Raw genomic sequence first — 23736 nt, 5'->3', positions numbered from 1 at the left:
CCTGATATGAAATCTTAGGTACTTGATTTTCAACTTTTCTGATCTATAGGCATTTAGAGCTACAGATTTCCCCTAAGCACTGCTTTAGCCACATCCCCCAACTTTGATCAGTTTTTGGAAATCAGCTCAACCTACTCCTCCCATTATTCAATGCCCTGCTAGCTCACATTCACTCCCCGGATTCTGCTTTGCAGATGCAGAGCTCCATCCTTGCAAATTCAAGGATAAGCAAAGCTGGCTCTCTTAAGGAACTGGAAGAAGGCCCATGTGGCTTAGAATCCAAGAGTGAGGCAGGAGGAGGAGGGGAAGGCAGGGCCAGATCATGCAGGGTTTTCAAGGTGAGGTTCTGGAGGCTGGTTTTGAAAAAGATGACTGAAGAAAAATGCACAACCTAAAAGTTGCGAGTTATGCTTTATCTCAGGACCTTATTGAGGACTGAGGACTGTAGCCCAGAAGACAGCCTCGCAGATAGCTCTCAGGAACTGCCCCAAAGAGGTAAGGGACGAGCCTGGATTTATAAGAGTTTTTGCTGAAAAAAACCCCCAAAACAACCATGTAGTCAAACATCAAAAGATTACTGCTAATCACAAAAAGCAGACATTCCAAGTTAATGATTTTAGTGCTTTATGTATGAGAAGATGCAAGAGTCTGGGCTCATTGAAATCATTTCTCAGATATGCATGTTAACTCTCTAGGGCCAGTATCCAGTTTTTCTCTGTCCTAAATTCCCCCAGGGCGCACCGCTGGGGGTACCGTGGCTGATGGCTTGAGGGCAGGCAACATTCATTGTTTACTGGAATGGCAGGCAGCATTCCCTTTCCACAAGCAAGACATAGTAATCACTTAAGCTTACGGTGTGCCAAACCTTGTTCTAAGCACTACACAAAATATAATCCATTTTATTTCTCACAACAACCGTATATGTATATACGTGTATTATATATGTAAATATATATACACTAGAGTATCCAAAATATGATTCTCTCCCTCCTGCCTCCTCCACAGGGAAGGCTTCTATCTTTCAACACAGTCCTCTTCAAGGTCTCCTTCAGGGAGCCAGGGACCCCTGGAATTCTTCTAGCAAACCTCAAGGTCAGCGCTGTTTCCTGGCCCCTCCCCGCCTCACCCCACCCCATCCGGATGGCCCTGGCTGAACTGGCTCCCGGGAACCGCCCCGAGGGAGCCGGGAGCCGAGTGCAGCAGCAGCCCACTCCTGGCGGCCGTGCTGACGGCAGACTGGGTGTTAGAGCAGGGGCTTTCCGTGTCCCTCTGCTGCCCTCTGCTTGTCTTTGAAAGAGGAAGGAAGAGAGGACGGGAAAATGGACGAAAGCACACCGGGATAGCCCGCGTGAAAGGGAAGCAGGTTACCAGGCCCGGCTGGGAATACCCAGCCTCGGTGCCAATACCCGTGCCCCAGACCCCCATGGGCCACCCTGTTCACCTGCTTCTCCGAAATCCTGCTCCACATCCTGGCTGGCAGCCTGGAGGGCAGATGGCGCGGCATGGTAGGCTTCCTTGCCCCCGGCCTCCGGACAACCCTCTGGCTCAGCGCCTGGAGATCAAGGGGCAGGAATGGGAGGGCCACGGGCTGGGGACTGCTGGTGGTGACCGAGGTAGACGGGGCAAGTATAAGGACTCTGACATAAAACTCAGGGCCTCGAAAGTAAAAGCTTAAGGTGTGTCTTAGCCAGCTCAGGCCGCCATAATATAGCACTATAGACAGGGTGGCCAAAACAACAGAAATTTATTTTCTTACCATTCTGGAGGCCAGACGTCCAAGATCGGAGTGCCAGCATGGTTGGGTTCTGGTGACATCTCTCTTCCTGGCTTGCAGATGGCCACCTTCTTGCCATGTCCTCACATGGCATAGAAAAAGAGCAAACTTTCTGGTGTCTTCTTATAAGGGCACTAATGCCATCACCAGGACTTCACCCTCATGACCTCATCTAACCCTAATTACCTCCCAAAGGCCCCTAGTACCGTCACATTGGGGGTTAAGGCTTCAAGGCATGGATTTGGGGGGGGACGCAAACATTCAGTCCATAACAAGGGATTACTTTGTAATATAGAAAAACCACCCATCCCAAAGTTTTGGGGGGGACCTTTATGCTAGGGTGTGAGGCCTCTGATCTATTTAGAGTGTGTCTCCAGAATGTGAGATCTTTGATCTGTTTGGGAGTCTGTGTCCAGGGTATGAAGTTAGGAACAGTCCGAGTTAGAGTATAACCACTCTAACTTATAATGGGTCTGTTACCAAGCCAAGATGGCGAAGCTATTAAGTGTTCTCTGTCCCAGGGTGCAATGTTTCTGAATCCTTTTGGGGTGTGAGCCCTGGAGTCCTCCCCGTCCCCACCCCTCTCTCAACCCCACCCTCACCCTTCACTGCTGAGAGGGAACATTCATCAACCCCATTGCTGTTCGCCTTACCTTGAGCTGAGCACCCTCTCTTTTGAGGATGACCTGTCCAGCCCCTGGGGCATGTGAGTTTCAGATTCTTGTACCTAGACACACCCCAGATACCCACTCAGACAGACACACAAATGCTCTGTGCTATGCATATTGTTTTTTGCATAAGATTTTCCTTTATGAAGGGTTACACAAATAATATGTGAATATAGGTTTGTATAAAAGGTTCCAACAACACATGAAGTATATGGACTACACAGGTGATCCCCATTCCACTCTCCAAAAATGACCACTGCTGTCAGTTTCTGGTGTTTCCTTCCAAACACAGGCCCGCACACATGCACACACACACAGACACACACACGAGCATGCAGTGTCACCATAACCATCTCCCACCCACTACTTTTCCTTGTCGACAGCATGTCCTGTGGAAGGCACCCCTACCCCAGAGGCACACACAGGTCCCACTCATTCTGCATCACATCGGGCAGGGGCTCTGTGGTACATTGTAAACCCCCACCATTCATTTCACTCTGCAACAGTCATTGGCTAGAAATGGACATTTACAAGGTTCTCCCAGTTGTTTGCTCCTACCAGCCTTGCCCACACAGTTCTGTGCATGTGTGTACATTTCCGAGTTAGAAGTGAGGTTGCTAGGTCAAAGGGTTCATTCGTTCAATAGACACCTAATGAGCGAGGTCTGTGTACCAAGCACTGTTCTAGGTGCTGGGGAGACATCAGAGAACAAGACAGACAAATGTCCCTGCCCATGTGGAGCTGACATTCTAGTTGGGGAGGAGGGTGTCCAATTTTAGATGTTTCACAAGGTCCTGGAAGGTTTCACTCTCATCAGTGGTGCCTTTACTGGCTTCTTCTCCACTGCTTTCTGTGGGGCAGGGTCTGCAGCAGGAGGCTGGCTGCTTTGGCCTTTGCTCTCTACAAGACCTGCAGGGGCTGAGGCTGGGGCTGTCTATTTGGGGATGTGGGTGTGCACGCGTCCGTGTGGCTGGGGAGGGGGATATGGAAACCGAATGGTCCCCTGGAGAGCGTGAGGGGAAATAAGGATAGAAGAGACCACTTTATGGTGTTGGAGGGAGCTAGGGACAGAGGGATCCCCTGAATCAGGCCTGAGCAGCAACCCCCCAGGTCACACCCACAGAGGGTGTGCAGGAATGGCAGCGCTGAGGAATCTAGTACCGTCTCAGAACATACCATTGGGTGGTTGCTGTGTGGACAATCCTAGGGCCACACAGACTGGTCTGTGGACACCCTTGGGGTCACAGAGACAGGGGTGTGGATAATCCTGGAGTCACACAGCGTGGGGTGTGAACACTCCTGGGGCCATATAGACAGGAGTGTGACGTCCACATGAGGCAGAATACACAGTGGACAATGGGGGTCGGGCTTTCCAGAAGTCACACACATTGGGGCGTGGACACTCCTGGAGTCACACACACTGGACACGGCACACTCTTGGGATCACACAGAGTGGAGTGTAGACGCTTCTGGGGTCAGATTGGTTAGTGTTGTCAACACGGTTACAATCAAACAAACTAGGGTGTGGATGGTCCTGGCGTCAAACAGATCTGTATGTGGACACTTCTGGGCTCACACACACTAGGGGGTGGATACTCCTGAGTCACCCAGAGTGGTTAGTGGATATTCGTAGGGTCACACATACTGGGGAGTGGACACCCCAGGGCTCAGTTAGCCTGGGGCATGGACACAGATTGTAGAATAGAACCTCTTGGGTCACTCAGACTGGGATGTGTTTTTCTGGGGTCAGACAGCCTGAGGTGTGGGCAGCAGTGAGGTCACATAGAGTGGGTGTGGACAGATGTGGGGCCACAAAGATGGGGGTTTGGACACTCCTGGAGTCACTCAGGCTGGAGTGTAGACAGATGTGAGGTCACTCAGAGGCGTGAACACTCCAAGGGTCACACATGCTGGAGAGTAAACATTCCCAGGGTCACACAGAGGGAGTTTGGGACACTCTGGAAGTTAAACACACTGGGAAGTGGACACTCCTGAAATCACACATGTTGTGGACTGGACACTCCTTGTGTTGCACAGACTGGGGTATGAATATCCATGGTGTTCCACAGAGGACGGGATGCTCCTGGGGTCATAGTGACTGACGTGGGGACAGTCCTACAGTCACATAGGCTGTGTTGTAGACACCACTATAATCTCAGTGAAAGGGATGTGGACATTCTTGTGGTCAAAGAAATGATGAGTCGGCACCCCTGGGGCTAGAGACTGAGGTGTGGACACTGCTGCGGTCACACAGAGTAGTTGATGGACACTCCTCGGTATAGACTGGGGAGCAGACACTGCTGAGGTGACAGGCTGTGGTGTGGGTGGCTCTGGGGTCACACACATGGGTGTTTGGACTCTCATGGGGGTCACACATATTGGGGAATGGACATTCGTGGAGTTACACACATTGGGGAGTCAACATTCCTGGGGTCACACACATGGGTGTTTGGACTCTCATGGGGGTCACACATATTGGGGAATGGACATTCGTGGAGTTACACACATTGGGGAGTCAACACTCCTGGGGTCACTCATATGGGGGTTTGAACACTCATGATCACTGGGACTGGGGTGTGGATACTGCTAGTGTGACACAGCTTGGGGGGTGGGCACTCCTGGGGTCACACATAATGATATTTGGACACAACCGTGGTCACACAGATTGGCGTTTGGATACCCCTGGGGTCACACACTGGGGTGGGGACACCTCTGGCCTCACACACAGTAGTGTGCACACTCATGGTGTCACAGAATAGGGAGAGGACTCTCCTGGGGTCCAGACTGGGGAGAGAATGATGCTGAAGGTGTGCATTCGGGGACCACTGATGAAGAAGGGAAAGTTCAAATACCACCTGTTCAAGTAGTTAAACAAGGAGCCCATTAGATTGAGGCGGCTCTGATGCCTTGCAGCCAACATGAGCCAGAGTCAATGCACTTGTATCCAAGAAATCGAAATTTAAGAAAAACCAATCACAAACAGCCAACTGGGTTTTCCCAAATAAACACCCTCTTCAGCTCTAGCCAATCAAATAATCTCGCTTTGCTTCTACATCTGCCCTATAAAAGCCTTGCCTGGAGCTCCTGTCGTGGAGCACTCCTAACCACTTCCAAGCACTGCCCAATTCCAATGTTTGCTCAAATAAACTCCTGAAAATTTAAATGTGCCTCAGTTTATCCTTTAACACACGTAAGCCACACGCATGACAGGCTCTACAATGTGTGCTTCACTTTTAATCACCACGTAAGACCCACAGACTGCCTCTTTTTGTCCACATTGGGGATGCCCGAGGAAGGGAAACATCTATAATCTATTGCTTGGAAGGTCTGTAGTGCCTGTGACCTGGGCTTCTCACTTATCTTCAGAGTTTATCTTACTGTTTCTTTCTTTTTCTTTTTTTAATTTCATTGTATAGTCTTACACCTCCACTGAGATTAGGAGAGCAAGGACACTGAAATCTACTGTATTTAGGAATTTTGAATGTACACATATACTTTTTTTTTGGGGGGGGGCTGTGTTGGGTCTTCGTTGCTGCGCGCAGGCTTTCTCTAGTTGCAGCGAGCTGGGGCTACCCTTCGTTGCGGTGCATGGGCTTCTCATTGCAGTGGCTTCTCTTGTTGCGGAGCATGGGCTGTAGAGCATGTGGGCTTCAGTAGTTGTGGCACGTGGGCTCAGTAGTTGTGGCTCGTGGGCTCTAGAGTGCAGGCTCAGTAGTTGTGGCACATGGGCTTAGTTGCTCCGCAGTATGTGGGATCTTCCCAGACCAGGGCTCGAACCTGTGTCCCCTGCATTGGAAGGCGGATTCTTAACCACTGTGCCACTAGGGAAGTCCCCTATCTTACTGTTTCTTTATCTGTGAAATGGGGATCACTTATTTCCCACCTCCTTTGCCAAGACATTTTGAGGGTGAAGTGAAGTTCTCAAGTTAAAACTGCTTTGTAGGGACTTCCCTGGCGGTCCAGTGGTTAAGACTTCGCCTTCCAATCCAGGGGGTTGCGGGTTCAATCCCTGGTCAGGGAACTAAGATCCCACATGCCTCATGGCCCAAAACATAAAACAGAAGCAACATTGTAACAAATTCAATAAAGACTTTAAGAATGGTCCACATTAAAAAAAAAAAAAACTACTTTGTAAAATAAAGCACCAGGCCTAAGACTTTTCCTAAAATTCAAAGCAGTGAACTGGCTGGCCCAGTGGCATGGGGCAAGGATCTGGGAGAGTGGACACCAAGTTTGTAATCATGGATCTGACTGTGTGACCTTGAACAAGTCACTTGCTTGCACCAGCCTGAGATTCCTGGGGGTAATACCCATCTGACAGGGTATCACAGTGACAGTTGGCTGTCTCCAAAAGTCATACTTCATCTTCCCTAATGTTGAGCTGTTGCAAAGCAGCTGCCCAGCCAGAAATTACATTTCCCACCCCCACTTGCACCGGGATGGGGTCATATGACCAGTCCTGCTGAATGGAACTTGAGCTAAAATGACGTGTGTCCTTAACAAACAGTGGTGTTTTCTCCATTTGCATTTGTCCATCTTTTGGAGGTCTAGAGCCCCAGCAGAGAGTGAAGCCACAGTGTACCAGGACCCCGGGGTTCTCAGCCACCACATGGAAGTCCACCTATCAACCAGGAACACTCACAGTAGTCTGTGATGTTTATTATTGTGTGAAACCATTGACATTGTGGTGTTGGTTTGTTACTGCAAGAGAATTAATTCCTGAACACATACACAGTGTTGTGTGGATCGAATCCTCTGTGGAAATGGGCTCTGCAAGCTGAGGAGCCCATGGACAGGGGAGGCTTCTTCTGGGAGGGCCTACTGGCTTCTAGGAGCTGCTTGTCCTTCCTTTACAGCAGGCAGAGCTCTGGCCAGGGTGAGGGGCTGGGAGGGCATTTGCACCTCCAAGCTGGACACTGGCTCCATTGCCGGGGGTTGGGGGGCCCTGGACATGGGACCCTGTTCTTCAGAGACCCAGAGGTGAATGAAGTGGCGGTGCTCCGAAGCTTGGTTTGGCTTTAATAATGGGTTTTGGGGTACATCTAGAGTTGGTAGAATTCAGCCACAACTTTCTATAGATGGATTAAAGACAGCTTTGATTTCACTAAATGTCTCCAACAGTGGATTTCTTCTTCTCCTTAGAATGAAGGCACTTTCTGTTGTTGTAACCGAGACCTACCATGCTCCTTCCCCCCAGTGCTGGCCCCAGTGCTTCTTCCGGGACAAAGCCCCCGGGGCTAGTGGGGCAGCAGCCAGGGTTTCCCAAACCATGCCACCTTCAGGGCCATTTGATGTTCCTATGACACAGGCCCACACAGTGTGCTGGGACAGTGCTTGTTTAAAGAGTGTTATTTCTACCCCAAAGAAAATTCCTGCCTGAATTCCCCGGCTGTCCAGTGGTTAGGGCTCTGTGCTTTCGCTGCCAAGGGCACGGGTTCAGTCCCTGGTTGGGGAACTCAGATCCTGCAAGCAGTGTGGCACGGCCAAAAAAAAAAAGAAAAAGAAAAGAAAATGCCTGCCTTTCCACCAGATCCAGACATTTAAACCACATAGGCTCTGTAGCTCAGTTTCCTTGTCCATAAAAAGGACATGCTAGAACCTAGCCTGGCCATCTCAAAGGGTAGTTAAGAGATTATGTGAAAAGGGTCTTTCTCAGTAAAGCATTCTTCTCCCTGCAAGTAACAGAAAGCCCTATTAGAGTGCCTTCAAGTGAGAGGGGTTTATTTCCTCCCATTACCAGAAAATTTGAGGTGGGCAGTCCCAGGCTCAATGATATTGTAAGCAGGGTCAAATTTTTCCTTCCCTCTTTCATCTTGACCGTCTTTTAGCATGCTGACTTTTGTCTTCATGCTTATTGCCTTGTGGCCCCAACATGGCTGCTGCACTTCCAGCCCTTGACATCTGTATCCAATGCAGGAAAAAGGGATCAGGACAAAGGCTTTCTCTTAATGATGCATTGTCTTTTTATTTGAGATGGACAGCCCTCCCTATAGATTATCCTTCATATCTCATTGGCCAAAACAGCATCAAATGTCCCCCTCCCCCAATTTATAACTCTCCAAAGGAGGCAAAATAACTATGACTGATTTAGATGAATCGTAATCTATTCACTTGGTCTGGGGGAGGAACTTATCCTCTTTAAGGACAGGGGGTCTCCATCTACCATCTGAAAAGAGTGGGAACGAGGTAGTAGAGAGGGAGGGAATGGGGTAAGGACAGTAGGGGAGGCAGTGGGAAGCATCTACCATAGAACCACAGAGTGGGAGGCAAGGTGAGTCGAGTTCTAGCCCTAGTTCTGCATTGGAGTTGCTGTGTGGCTTGTTTTGTCCCTTGCCCTCTCTGGACCTTGGTTTCTCTTCTGTACCAGAGGGAGTTGAGGTCAAAAGTTTCAAAGGACACACCATGTGTTGGTGGCCCTGTAGACTTGACCTGGACATGGGGGCTGGGCTGTGGAATTCACTACATGACAGCGAAGGTCCACTGACTCCTTCAGTGGGGAAGGTCCAGAGGCTACTTGGCTCGTGTCTCCTTCCACCTGGCAGGGGCAAGGATCTCTCGTCCTTCTGGGATCAAGGTCATTTTGGTTGTCCTTGAAGAGGTCATTCTGAGTGTGTACAAGGGACTCCTGGGGAAGAGCAGGGGCTCACATCTGGGTCCAGTTTTCAGCTTCCAGCTTCAGTTCTGTTACTGATGTCACACTAAGTGACCTTGAAAGGTCCCTGGCCCTCTCTGTCCCTCAGTTTCCCCATTTGTTCAGTGAGGAGTTTAGACAGGATGGCCGCTGCTGGACTTTACAGCCCTAAAGTCTGCTGGACTTTACTGCTGAGGCTAAGTGGGTTCAAGAAAGACAGAAGAGAAAGATGAGGTCTGCATTCCTGGGACCTTGGGAGGCCCTTGGAGGCAGGGATGGGGGAGTTAGGAACTGCCAGTGATTGCAGCTGAAGCTTTGAAGCTGATGCCCACTCAGTGTCCCTACTCCTGCCTCAGAGTCCTTGGGGGAAGGGCAGATTCTCTGGTGGCCCTTCCAGCCTCCCTCTGTCCACTGTTTCACTGCCACCTGCGAGCAGGGCTCAGTCAAAGCTGTTCTTCTGATCTTGAGGCTTTGTCCCCACAGCTTCCCTCTCAGTAAAACCAGAACTTTTGTGGATGGCCTACCCCCTCCCTCCCTTCCTTCCTTTCTTCCCTTTTCAGTATTTATTGGGTGCACTGGTGCCGGGTGCTGGGGATACAACAGGGAACTTGGCAGACCCGCTTCTGTTCTCCTGGAGCTCAGAATCTGCTGGATGAGTCTGCAGCTAAGCATTAATATTCCTCATCAGGAGTGTTCTAAAGGGGGGCAACCAACAGAGCCAAAGAGGGTATACTGGTGTCCTAGGGCTGTTGTAACAAGGTACCACAAACATGGTGGCTTAAACATAAAAATGTATTCACTCATAGCTCTGGAGGCCAGAAGTCCTAAGGCAAGGTATGGGCAGGGCTGCGCTCCCTCCAGAGACTCTAGGGGAGAATCTATTTGTTGCTTCTTTTAGCTTTCGGTGGCTGCTGGCATTCCTTGGTTTGTGGCCCCATCACTCCAATCTCTGCCTCCATGGTCACACTGCCACCTCCTCTGTGTGTGCATCTTCTCCTCTTCTGTCTATGTCAAATCTCCCTCAGCCTCCCTCTTATAACGACACTTGTGGTTACATTTAGAGCCCACCAGATAATCAAGATAATCTCCCTGTGTCCAGATCCTTCACTTAATCACATCTGCAAAGTCTTTTTTTTTTTTTCCGTATAAGTGAACATTCACAGGTTCCAGGGATTAGGAGGTGGATAACTTTGTAGGGCTATTAGTTAACCTTCCACAGTTGGGGATGCCAGGAAGGAGTCCTTGGGTAGGTGACATATCAGTCGAAATCTGAAGGATAAGGAGTTAACGGAGCAGAAGACCGGGAGACAGAATGTGCCAGTGGCACGTGTAAAGCTCTTGGAGATGAGAATGAACAATTTTAACGTGGGAAGACCAAGGAGTTGAGGGTAGCAGACTGTACCGTAGAGCAATAGGCAGGTTGCAGAGGCTCAGATTAGCCCAGCCAGGCAGAAGCAAGATAAGGAAATAGGCAGCCTGACAATATCCCAGCGCAGCTCCACAGTCGTGTGTAATGGACAGGCTGAGGGCTGGCTTGTGCCTGAGAGACGCAGCCCCTCACCAGACCGGGAAACTTGGGCCGCCAGCCCCCACTCACTCACTCAGGAAGGCAGGTCTCTGGACCGGGGTGCCCCACCAGCACAGGTCAGTGTGGACTGACAGTGGTTAAGAGCCTGGCTTCTAGCGTTGGATGGCCTGGGCTGGGATCGCAGCTCTGCCACCCCCTGGCAGGATGACCTCGGGCAATTTAGCCACTCTGGAGCCCCCTCCTCCCTTTCCTGCACTCGAGGTAGTAGGTACTTTGCAAGTGTTAGTAATTATGGACACCAAGAAGTCCTGTCAGCCTTGGGATATTTCAGGGGAGAGAGGTAAGAGGAATCTGGGGCCTCTAGGTCAGCATTAAGTGAGCCCAAAGCCCACTTGCTCTTTTGTGAACTGATCTAGTCTCTTATTGGTCAAGCTGGTTCAAGTTGGTTTCTGTTACTTGCAGACAAAAACATCTTATCTGATAAAGGTTTTTCATAATCTTTTTTAAAAATTAATTTATTTTATTATTTATTTTTGGCTGCATTGGGTCTTCGTTGTTGCGCACGGGCTTTCTCTAGTTGCAGCAAGTGGGGGCTACTCTTCTATCTTCCCATTGCAGTGGTTTCTCTTGTTGCGGAGCATGGGCTCTAGGTGCACGGACTCAGTAGTTGTGGTGCACGGGCTTAGTTGCTCCGTGGCATGTGGGATCTTCCCAGACCAGGGATCGAACCCATGACCCCTGCCTTGGCAGGCGAATTCTTAACCAATGTGCCACCAGGGAAGTCACTTTTAAAAAAAAAATTTATTTATTTGGCTGCATTCGGTCTTAGTCGTGGCACGCGGGCTCAGTAGTTTTGGCATGTGGGCTTAGTTGCCCCGCCGCATGTGGGATCTTAGTTCTCCGACCAGGGATCAAACCCGTGTCCCCTGCATTGGAAGGTGGATTCTTAACCACTGGACCACGAGAGAAGTCCCTAGGTCTTCTTAAGTTCCTTAAAATAATGATTTATTTCTTTTACCAGACAATCCCCTTGTTTGGGTTCAAACCACAAGTTTTGTCTCGCCTTTTGTGGACAGTAGTTCTGATATCAGTTCCATTTTCAAAGCTTTGCTATCCTGTTTGGGTCTACTCATGCATGTACAGCTCAGGAGCAAGCTTGAGACTTGTGTCAGTTTATGCACAGAATTAGGGGATTCCTTTCTCTAGCTCTCTCTTCTATGGAATTGCCCTCTGCATTCTCCAGTTTTCAGGGGCCTGTTTTCCTGGTCCTCTGGCCAGAATGATGTCATTTCTCTTGGAGATTTAGCTGCCTACACTACTGCCATATGGTTCTGGACTGGGGCTACCACTGGGGGAAAGCCAGGAGAGAAAAAAGAAAAAAAAGTCCCCAGAGATTCCCACCCCCGCTCCTCCCCACACTCTTCAGATTATAGTTGGGTATTGCGGTCCTGGGTATCATGGTTCTAGGTGGAAGATCCTTATGCTGTGTGAAGATCATTTTCCAGAATATGTGATCTCTCAGCTCTTTTGGAGTTTCTATCTGAATTAGGATTTATTTCAACTATTTGGGCACCTGTGGCAAAGAATTTGAGAACTCTGAACTATGTGTGTGTGTCTGTCCAGTGGGTGAGGTCTCTGAGAAACTTTGGTTTCTGTGTCCCATGACATGAGTTCCCTAAGTTGTTTGGGGTATATTTCCAGGTGTTAAGTCTCTTTTCCATTTGGGGGTATCAGTCCCAGGGTGTGATGTTATTAAAGTACTGTTTCTAGTGACTGAAGTCTCTAAGCCATTTATGAGCCAGAATCCCAAGGAATGACAGCTCTAAGGTGTTTGTAATTTGTATACTTGGGTGTGAGGTCTTTGAGCTATTTTGGTGTCCAGATCTTAGAATGTAAATTCTCAGAACTCCTTTGGCATCTGTCTTGCAGAGTGTGAGTTTCCTGAACCATTTGGGGTATGCTTTTAGGCATGATGTTTCTGTTCCTTTTGGAAAATCTTAATTCCAAGGCTGATACTCTGTGCCTTATGGTATGTTGTATCTGAACTCTTTTGGAATGTGTGTCCAGAATATGAGATATCTGAAATTTTATGCATTTTTTCTTAAGAGTTTGAGGTCTTTGAACTACAGTATGTGTAGGACTTTGTCCAATAGCGTGAGGCCACTGAGTCATTGGGGTGGGGGACTCTGTCCCAAGACATGAGCTCTCTGAGCTGCTTGAATTACTGCGTCCCTGGGTGTGTTCCACAGTGTGCTGTCTTGGAAGTGGTTCCATATCTGTGTCCCAACACATGAGGTCTCTGAGTTTCTCTGGGTTGTGTGTTAATGGTATGATGATTATGAATTATTTTTTAGTCAGGGTCCAAGAAATGAGGTCTTTTAGCTGTTTGGGGATCTGAACTGTCTGAAGGGTATGAGTTGTCTGAGCTCCTTTGGGTCTGTGTACCATGCCATGAAATCCCTGTGTCACTTGGGGTATGTTCCAAAGTGTGAGGTCTCTCACAGTTTTGGTGGTTTCTGTGTAAGGGTGTGATGCCTCTGACTAATAAGTGGTCTGTTAGAATTTGATCAGGTTTGTGTCTCAAGTTGGAGCTTTCTTTGCCAATTGGTTTCCATGAAGTTTGTGAGCTATTTAGGAGCCTGTTCGAAATCTGTTACCAAGGTAGGAGGTTTCTGAATAGGTTTGTTTGTTTGTTGTGGGTTTTTTTGTGGTCTGTGTCCAAGGTGTGAGATGTCTGAACACTTTGGGTGACTGGTGACTATGTCTAGGCCGCAAGGACTCTCTAGGGGGCATGTACCCCATAGTGTGAAATCTCTGGGAAATTTTGGATCCTGGTCCCAACACATGAGGTCTGTGAACTCATGGGCATCTGTGTTCATGGCCTGAGGTCTCTGAATTGTTTTGTGGCCTGTGTCCAAGGGTGTGAGTTCTCTGAGCTGTTTGGGGTCTGGGTCCCAGGATGTGAACTTTCTAATATTTGGGGATCTATGTCCAGGCTATGAAGTCTCTGTGTTTTTTGGGGTTCTGTGTCACATGATGGGAATTCTGAGCCATTTGGGATGTTTCCAGGCATGAAGAGTCTGTTCCTATTGACAGTCACTGTCAAGGGTGTGATGTCTCTGACCTCTGTTCTGTTTCCAAGGGATGGGGTCTATTTAGCCATCTGTGTGCCTGTGTGGGATCACTGTCTGTTCATGGATTGGGGTTCCAGAGTGTGAGATCTCTGAGCTGTTTGGGGTTTTGTGTCATGTCCTCTGAGCTGTTTTGGTTAGCTGAATCTCAAGGAGATGAGATCGCTGAGGTACTTTCCATCTATGCCCCAGAGTGAATTGTTTGAGCCCTTGAGGGGTTGTGTATCCTAGGGTAAGAGTTGTCAAACCTTTCTGTGGTATGTGTTCAGGTCTGAAGGTCTCTGAGGTACTAGTATTCTGTGTGACAAGATGTGAGATCTCTGTTCTGGATTTTCTGTGAACTCGCGAGGTCTGTGAGGTTGGGTGGGAGTAGGGGGTGGAGAGAGTGGTCCAGGTCCAAAGCTTAAGGCCTCAGAATTGTTTTCTGCTATGCCCAGAGTGTGAGATCTCTGAGCTCCTTGGGACAATGTGTCTCGGGGTGTGAGTTCCCTGCAGTGTTTCTGAGTCATTGTCCCAGCCTATGAAATATCTGAGCTTCTTGGGAATCAGCGTACAAGGACTTGGAATTGTTTTATGTCCTGTGTCCAAGTGTGTGAGGTCTTTGTGGTCTGGGAGTCTAGTACCACAGAATGAGATTGCTGAGGTGTTTGTATTTCTTTTTGTCTCAGTGTAAGTTTTATGAGCTGTTGGGATGTATTTTTCCCCATGCATGTGAGGATTTGGGCTTTGGGGGGATGTGGGTTCAGAGTTTAAGGTTTCTGAACTTTGTGGAAGTCTCTGTCAAGGATATGAGACCTCATAACTCTTATGGATCTAAATCCCATCATGTGAAATCTTTGAGCCATTTGGCAGATGTTTCCACGTGTGAGGTCTTTGATGTTTGTGTGGGTCTCAGTTACAAGAATGAGGTCTTGTATTTATTTCTGGTATATTTCCAGAGCCTGGGGTTTCTGAGGTATTTTTGAGGAGTGTGTCATGCCATGGTGTGATGCCTTTAAGGTGTTTCAGGGTCTGTGTCCTGACGTGTGAGGTCTCTGAGCTGTTTGGGGTCTGTGTCCAAGGTGTGAGTCCCCAGAGCTGTTTCAGCCTTTGTGTTCCAGGGTGTGAGGTGTCCAAGGTCTTTGGATTCTGAGCTCGTTTGGGATGTGAGATTTCTTTTCCTTTCAGAGATGTCAGTCTCGGGGCGTCGTTTCTCTGTCCTATTAGGGATTACTTCCTTTTTTTAAAAAAATAATTTATTTTATTAAAGTATAGTTTATTCACAGTGTTAATTTCTGCTGTACAGCAAAGTGATTCAGTTTTATATATATATATATTCTTTTTCATATTCTTTTCAATTATGGTTTATCACAGGATATTGAATATAGTTCCCTGTGCTGTACAGTAGGACCTTGTTGTTTATCCATTCTCTATATAATAGTTTGCATCTGCTAATCCCAAACTCCCAATCCATCCCTCCCCCACCGCCACCTTGGCAACCACAAGTCTGTTCTCTGTGTCTGTGAGTATGTTTCTGTTTCGTAGATAAGTTTTAGATTCCACATATAAGTGATATCATATGGTATTTGTCTTTCTCTTTCTGACTTACTTCACTTAGTATGATAATCTCTAGGTCCATCTATGTTGCTGCAAATGGCATTATTTCATTCTTTTTTATGGCTGAGTAGTATTCCATTGTGTATATATATACCACATATTTTTTTTAGCATCTTTATTGAAGTATAATTGCTTTACAATGGTGTGTTAGTTTCTGCTTTATAACAAAGTGAATCAGCTATACATATACATATATCCTCATATCTCCTCCCTCTTGCGTCTCCCTCCACATCTTCTTTATCCATTCACGTGTCAGTGGACATTTAGGTTGTTTCTATGTCTTGGCTATTGTAAATAGTGCTGCTATGAACACAGGGTGCGTGTATCTTTTCGAATTAGAGCTTTATCCATATATATGCCCAGGAATGGGATTGCTGGATCATATGGCAACTCTACTTTTAGTTTTTGGAGGAACCTCCATACTGTTTTCCATGGTGGCTGCACCAATTTACATTCCCACCAACAGTGTAGGAGAGTAGGGATTACTTTCTTGATTGTGATGTCCCTGCCCTATTTGGGGTCAGTTTCCAAAATTATTTATGGGGATGTGTCACGCGAGGTAGGGCATCTCTATTCTCTCGGTGGGTCTCTTTCCCAGAGTGTGTGAGCTCGGAAATGTTTTAGAGGCCTGTGTCTAGTGTATAAAGTCTATCAGGTTCTGGGCACCTGTGTCTGGAGATCTGTGAGTGGTTTGGGATTCTCGATCTTCGTGTGCAAGTTGTCCAAGCTCATGTGCATCCTGAGTTCCATGATGTCGTGTTTTTGAGTAATTTGGGTTTTGTTTCCAGGCATGAGGTTTCTGATCTTTTTTGGTGGTCTCGGTTGCAGAGAGTGATATGTCTGATCTATTAGGGTCTGTGTCCAGGCAGTGAGGTCACTGAGTTGTATCAATGTCCCTTTTCTCAGGTGTGAGGTGTCTGTGTTTTTTGAGTGTCTGAGTTCTTAAGTACAAAGTCTCATAGGCTATCTGGGGTTTGTTTCTAGGGTCTGAAATCTTTGATCTATTTATTTATCTAACTTGTGTGCCAAGTTGTAAGGTCTCTGAAATGTTTCCAGGTCTGCGTCCAAGGTATGAGGTCTTTACGTTGTTGTGAACTTTGTGTCTCAGGGTTTTGGGGTATCTGAGATGTTTAGGGGCCTTTGTTAGAAGGTATTAAGTCTCTGCACTGTTTTGGAAACTTTCTTCCAGGGTGTGGGGTCTCTGAGTGTTTGGATGTCTGTGTTCCTGAGTATAAAGTCTCATTAGCTGTTTAGAGATCTGTTTCCAGAGTCTCAGGTCGCTGTACTATTTTTGGTTCTGTGTCTTGTCCCAGGGTGTGAGGTTCCTGAGTTGCTTAGGAACTTATGTGCAGGATGTCACCTTTCTGAGATGTTTGGGGTCAATATCACAGGGAGTGGGATCACTGAAGTGATTATGATTTGGGGCACAAAGTTTGTGTCACAGCTCTCTGAGCTGTTTGGGTGTGAGGTCTCAGAACACTTCGCAGGGCCGGTGCTCATCTTATGTCTTTGAGCATTTTTTTCCCACTTGCTTTCCCACTTGCTCGCCCATTAACATTATGTCCTTTAGACAGTCCTTCCTGCAGGTACATGTGTGGCACCCTCATTCTGTTTGTGTCCAGGCCTCTGCATTGTTTTGTGGTGTATGTCAAGAACGTGAGGTCTTTGTCCAGATTTTTTTTTAATTTATTTATTTATTATTTATTTATTTTTGGCTGTGTTGGGTCTTTACTGCTGCACGTGGGCTTTCTCTAGTTGCAGCGAGTGGGGCTACTCTTTGTTGCGGTGCGCAGGCTTCTTATTGCGGTGGCTTCTATTGTTGTGGAGCACGGGCTCTAGGCACGTGGGCTTCAGTAGTTGTGGCACGTGGGCTCAGTAGTTGTGGCTCGGGGGCTTAGTTGCTCCGCGGCATGTGGGATCTTCCCAGACCAGGGATCGAACCCGTGTCCCCTGCATTGGCAGATGGATTCTTAAACCACTGCGCCACCAGGGAAGTCCTGTCCAGATTTTTAATGTAAATCTCAGGTGGCAAGGTGTCTGAGTTGTTTTGGGGTCTGTGTCCGTGGTATGAGGTATGTGAACTATTTGGGGTTCGTGTCCCAGTGTGGAGGGTCCCTGAGGTGTTTTGGTGTCCCAGGGAGTGAAGTCTCTGAGATGTTTGTAGGAGTCTGTGACTGGAGGATAAGATCTATGAACTAACTGGTTATCTATGCCTCATCGTGTGAGTTCTCCAAGCTCTTTTGTGCTCTGTGTCCAATGATGTGACATCCCTGAGCGATTTGGGGTATGTTTCCAGTGTTGGGGTCTTATTCTGTCGCACAGCCAGCCCGTACTCCATGGTATAAGATGAATCACCCTTCCCTGCAAGTTGTGTGCTCCTCCCATTCTTGTGCACACAGACCTGTGCATGTGTATTTCCTTAGAACACATACTTAGAAGTGGAACTGCCGGGTCAAAGGAGTCACTTATTCAACAACCCCCCTTTGAGCACCTACTGTGTACAGGGCACAGTTTTAGGTGCTGCGGAGACACAGGGGAACTAGAAATCCATATACACCCTGCAGGTACTGCCGTTCTAGTGGGAAGGGGGTGCCATTTTTTTATTTTGATAGATACTGGCACACAAATCCACACTTCCATCAGTGGCATCAGGGGAACGAATGCCTTTTCACGGGCCACTGCTCTGCAGCAAGGGGTCGGATCCCTTGGCATGGCTCTCAACAAGATCATCAGATTATGGGGCTGGAACGGTCTATCGAGGGATATGTAAGAGGGAGACGGGGATGGAACATGGGCCGGGGGAGGAAGATATGAAAGAGACAGTCTAGTTGTTTTGGCGTGAACCCAAGTTTGAATGACCCTTAGGACATTGACATGAAACAGCCCTTCTTAGATCGCACACACGAAGAGCGTGAGGGTTGGGAATGAAGAGTTAAGCATGAGATTTTGCAGCTCCGGGATACACTACTGCGCGATGCGAAGATGGAACAGTCTGCTGTGGGAGGTACCACGGGGGTGGGGGGTCGTGTATTTTGGAAGAAACCACTGTATGTCTGGGGACACGAAAGATCCCACGCGTGGATCGGCCCCTACCCCAGACGGAGAGAATGGCGATGCCCTGACTGGCCTTGGCCCCGGGGGCTGGGGTGGGGGGAACTCCACCCTCGGCATAGAGCCCCCACCTATCTGGAAGCCGCCGTCTGGTCCCGCCTGGGTTGGCTCTACCGATTCTAATCAACAGCGGGGGTGTGGAGTGGGTGGAAGGGCGCGGAGCGGTGATTGGCTCCTGGATGAGTAGGGCGGGATCAAATCCTGCTCTGAGGGTCTGACTGGCCGCCGCTAGATTGCTTACCCAAGCTCTTCCAGGGTACCGAGGTTTTCCGGAATCACGTATAGGCTGCAAGCTGGGTCCTCGGGCTCCGGGCTGCCATTGGCTGCTGGTTCGGCGCAGGCGCTGTGGTTCCCGGGTTGGAGTTCGGGGTTGCTGAGGCAGGGCTTTGGCTACTGGAGACTGTAGGTTCGAATCCTATCTAGGAACTTCAGTTTGCGCACCTGTAAAAGAAGCTGGCATTATTGGCTGGCACAGAATGTGTCGGGTAATCTTTTCTATTCTCTTCTACCTGTTCTTTCTCTTTTTAAAACAATGCTTATTACGTCCCATTATATTGATGAGAGGATCCATTCACCATACACAACAGCACTGAGAAAAATTCTTCTCCAGGGTTCCTGACATCGTTGTATCAGGCTGCCTCTGTAGGTCTGAGTCCTGCAGCGAAGGTTCAAGGCGACCTCATGATCCTCCTTCAAGCCATCCCCTCCTCCCCGCGGAGAGGATGACTTGGAGGTTTCCTGCCCACTCTGGACCAGGCCTGACTGGGGGTGTGTGGTGGTGGTGTGTGTGTAGGAGTAGGGTGAGGGGTTGGGCCATAAATGACTAGAGAGCAATGCGTGATTTCATGCTCTAGGATAGAGGGGTGTGTGGCAATTAAAGGAGAATTTTGAAGGGAAGCAAGTCTTAAGTCAAAGGAGTAAACTTTTTAATGATGGAATTTTAAGCATCAGGCAGGGGAGGTGTTTGGCTGAGTGTGAGTAGGAGGAGAGTGGTTCTCAAGTCAGTCAGCTCATAAGGTGGTTATTATATGCTGTGTGCAGTTTGAAGGACTGTGTCCAGAATGTGAAATCTCATTTTTTGGAATCTCAGTTCAGGGCATGACATCTATGAGCAGACTGTGAAATTTCTCTCAGCTGTTTTGGGGGTCTGCGTCACAGGGGTTTAGGTCTTCCAGACGTTTGTGGATCTCTGTGCCAGGGTGTGAAGTCTCTAAGCTCTTTGAGGGTCTTTGTCCTTGGGTATGCCGGGTTTTTTTTTTCCCTTAAAGTTGAATTTCATTTTTGTTTTTTGGCATTTCTCTGACTACTAAAAGGGCTTAATATTGTTTTCTGAGCTTGTGGAACGATGTATTTAAGTTTTATAAATTCCCATTTGTGTTCTTTGATCTTTTTTTCCTTTAAAAATTTATTTTAAAATCATTTTAGACTTAGAGAAAAATTGCAAAAATAGTGCAGAGTTCTTGTATACCCTTTGCTCAGCTTCCCCTAATGTAAAGAACTCACATAACCATAATACAATTTTAAAAGCAGGAAATTAATGATACTATTGTTCATGAGGTGTTGTTCACCTATTTGGTGTGTGTCCAAGGTGTGAAATATCTGAGCTCTTGAGACCCAGAGCTCTCTTGGGGTCTGCGTCCCATGCTATGATATCTCTGAGCATTTGGTGTCTGTTTCTAGATGCTAGGTTTTTCATCTTCTTGGTGGTTTCTGCCCCAGAGAATGTTGTCTTTGACTTGTTAGGGGTCTCTTGAGGGCATGTCCTCTCTGAGCTGTTTAGGCTTCTGTATTCAGGGTGTGAGGTCTTTGAGCACTTTGGGGGTCTATGTCCAAAGCTGTGTGTACTCTCAGTTACTTTTTATTGGTCTTTATCAGAGATTCTGAGGTTAGTAAGTACTTTCGGGTTCCGTATCTAAGGCAGGGTTCCTCAACCTCCGCACTATTGACAGTTTTTGGGTTTTTTTTTTGGATATTGCTGAAATTTATTATGTAAGTGAAAACTCAGACCATGAATGTTTGGATTATGGTATTCTAGATGAATTTTCCCCAAATCAAGAATAAGTGGATATGTATAGCACAGGGAACTCTTCTCAGTATTCTGTAATAACCTATATGGGAAAAGAATTGGAAAAAGAATGGATATATGTATATGTATAACTGAATCACTTTGCTGTACACCTGAAACGAACACAACATTGTAAATCAACTGTACTCCAATATAAAATAAAAAATTAAATTAAAAAACGAAATAAAATGTGTGAAAGAATAAGAAAAACCCTCTGTGTTTTAAGCCAGTGTGGATAGATTTCTGTTATTCATAGCAGAATTAAAACAATCGTTAAACTTAAAAAAAAAAAGACGAATACACTGAAAAAAAAGAATAAGTGGATAAATAATACATTTTTAAATTGAAGTATAATTGACCTACAACACTATGTTAGTTCCAGGTGTACAGCATAACGATTTGATATTTCTATACATTACAAAATGATCACCACGCACTACTGACATTTTGGATTGGAAAATTCTTTACGGAGGGCATTGTAGGATGTTGTATTCATTTGCTAGGGCTGCTGTAAAAAATAGTACCGCAAACTAGGTATCTCAAACAACAGAAATTTATTTTCTCACAGTTCTGAAGGCTGGAAGTCCGAGATCAAGGTGTCAGTCACGTTGGTTCCTTCTGAGGGCTGAGAATCTGTTCCATGCCTTTCTCCTAGCTTCTGGTGGTTTGCTGGCAATCTGATGTTCCTTGGCTTTTGCTGCATCACCCCGATCTCTGCCTTAATCTTCACATGACATTCTCCCTGTGTGTGTCTCTGTGCCCAAATTTCCCTTTTTATAAAGACACCAGTCATACTGCATTAGGGGCTCACCCCACTCCGGTATGACCTCGTCTTACATCTGCAATGACCCTATTTCCAAATAAGGTCACATTCTGAGGTCCTAGGGATTAGGACTTCGACATGTGAATTTTGAGGGGACACAATTCAACCCATAACAGATGTTTAGCATGAGAAAGAAAGGAAAGGAGGGAGAGAGGGAGGGAGCAGCCCCCAACATTCAGAAGCTATCCTGGCACTCACAGCTAGGCTATGTTATTCTCTTATTAGACATAAACAATCTCACAGAATACTAACCTCAGACAAGGTTATTCTGAGACCATGCTAAAATGAGACAAAGCAAAGCCACTTTATAATGTTATCTAAGCACAGACAAAAACAAGTTCGCTGTGCCACCCACAAGATACCAAATATTCCCCTCTTTTGGTTAAAATGAGTGACTGCTACTCCTCTATCAATTTCAGCTTTATCCTTACTCTAGTCTGCCCTCCCCATAGATTTAAAGGTTTACTGAGATACCCAATCAAAGTTTCCCTCACTTTCTGACAGCCTCCAATCTAGAGTGAGCCACCACTTCCTTAGACCCTCCCCCAAACCACTCAACTGAAGCCCAGATTCTGTGATCCGTTCTTTCGAACACCCTCTTACCAAGATGTCCCATGGTTCCCCACGTTCTTCTTCACTGCGATGAGTAATAAGCCCAACTTGTTTAACTACAGGTATGTTCCTGGGGGTGGGGGTCTTTGGCTAAAGAGCACTGACAAGCATCACCCCTGATCTCCACTCACTAGATGCCAATAGCACCTGTGCCCTCCCAGCCTTGACAACCAAAACTGTCCCTAGATATTGCTACATATTCCCTGGGGGCTAGGGTGTGACGTGTTTGAGCAGTTAGGGGTCTTTTTCTGAGGTTTGTGTTCTCTGAGAGATGTTTGGATCTGTGTCTCAGAATGGGAAGTCTCTGGTCTGTCTCTGGGTCTCTGCCCCAATGTTTGAAAGCTCTGAGCTTTCTAGGGTGCTGTGTCAGGAATGAGTGACCTCATCATGTACCAAAATCCAGACATGAGGTGTTTGTGGCACCCCCACCATCCCTGGCCATTTCAGAAAGGCAGTGAGAGGTGGGGGTCACGTGATTGGTTGTGAACTCCTTCACATGGATTCATAGCAAGCCCAGCTTCCTCGTCTGGATCATGAAGTATAGGTGGTCGGATTCCTTCAGAACCTGTCTTGCCCTTTGTTCTGGAGGTCACAGGGTCTCCTTTGACACGCTTTGTGGAGATCGTATTATAGGGAGGTATTTGTTGTGTCTCCTGACACCAGCTCCAGAGTGGAGACCCCTGTCTCTCGGGATGGACATTGCTCATATGGATGTTGGGGTCCATCTACCCTCAGGCCTTGTTCACACCTAGTACTACCAGTTCACACCCAGTACACATGGGTTTTGGAGCCTGGTAGACCCTATTTCAGAGTCTGGAACCCCCAAGTCCTGGTTGGATGGTAGGAGAGTCTAATTTTTTGGATCATCTTTCTAAACCTTAATTTGCTGAGGTTTTACAAGACTTCTCTGAGTCAATAGGACAATGTACAATCCACGCACCTACAATCCCCTGACTTCTGAAAGCAGAATTCAGGGGTCAGGGGAAGGATGCAATCCAGGTAAGTGCCATCTCTGGCCAGGGGCCAGTGTGGGTCTGAGATTGTCTCAGTTGGAATGTAGGAGTAACGTGCACATATCATTTACTAAAAATATATGTTGGGTTCAAGAAAGAGTAGACACTCTCCAGAATTGTGTCTCCATCTCTACGAAATCCACAATTTTACTTCAGCTGTTCTCTTGAGAACAGACATAATAGGCTGTATACCATGAGGCAAGGGTATACAGTGAGGAAAAAATGTTCCTTTTGTGAAAACTGTAAGTCTGGTTATAAGAGAGACAGGTTTGTGCATTTATGCAAGAGGCAGGGTCTGAGGGGGAGGGTGCAGAGGCTCAGTGAGTCAAAGAAGCCTGAAGAGAAATTTTAAAAATAGTTTGCATGAAATGAAAATGATAATAAAACTTACCAATTTGTGGGTGCAGCAAAGCATTGTTTACTTAGAGGGAAGTTTAAAAGGCATTTTGGCTTCTGCCTTGCTCTTTCTTGGATCTCTTGCTCTAGTGGAAGCCAGCCACCATGTTGTGAGGACACTCAAGCAGCCCCTTGGGGAGACACCTGTACCACAGAACTGAGGCACCTCAGCCAAAAGCCAGCACTAACTCACCAGCCATGTGAGTGATCCAAAATGGAAGTGGAGCCTCTGTCCCCACTCCAGCCTTCAGATGACTGCAGCCCAAGAGACCAAAGCCAGAATGATGCAGCTAAGCTGCTCTGAGTTCCTGACTCCCCAAAACTGTGTGAGATAATTAATGTTTACCATTGTTTTAAGCTGCTAAATTTTGGGGTAATTTGTGGTGTT

General features: G+C 47.3%; 1 protein-coding gene and 1 long non-coding RNA gene across 2 annotated transcripts in view; one reads left to right on the top strand and one right to left on the bottom strand.

Annotated features, from left to right (window-relative positions):
• The window catches only part of GLOD5 (glyoxalase domain containing 5), a 26750-nt gene extending 7947 nt beyond the window's left edge, over positions 1–18803 (bottom strand). The window contains 2 exon segments of the mRNA XM_082376362.1: positions 1442–6228; positions 18681–18803. Coding sequence (XP_082232488.1) covers positions 1442–1504 — 63 coding nt within the window. The 5' untranslated portion in view covers positions 1505–6228; positions 18681–18803.
• On the top strand, positions 18795–23736 carry LOC309620254. The gene is made up of 2 exons (XR_014239486.1): positions 18795–18924; positions 23439–23736. It is a non-coding gene; the product is annotated as an uncharacterized lncRNA (long non-coding RNA).

The sequence above is a fragment of the Balaenoptera borealis genome (assembly GCF_965194805.1).
Source record: "Balaenoptera borealis genome assembly, chromosome: X".
Classification (NCBI taxonomy): Eukaryota; Metazoa; Chordata; class Mammalia; order Artiodactyla; family Balaenopteridae; genus Balaenoptera; species Balaenoptera borealis.
The sequence above is the reverse complement of the archived record's forward strand: the minus strand, read 5'-3'. Positions and strand labels throughout refer to the sequence as shown.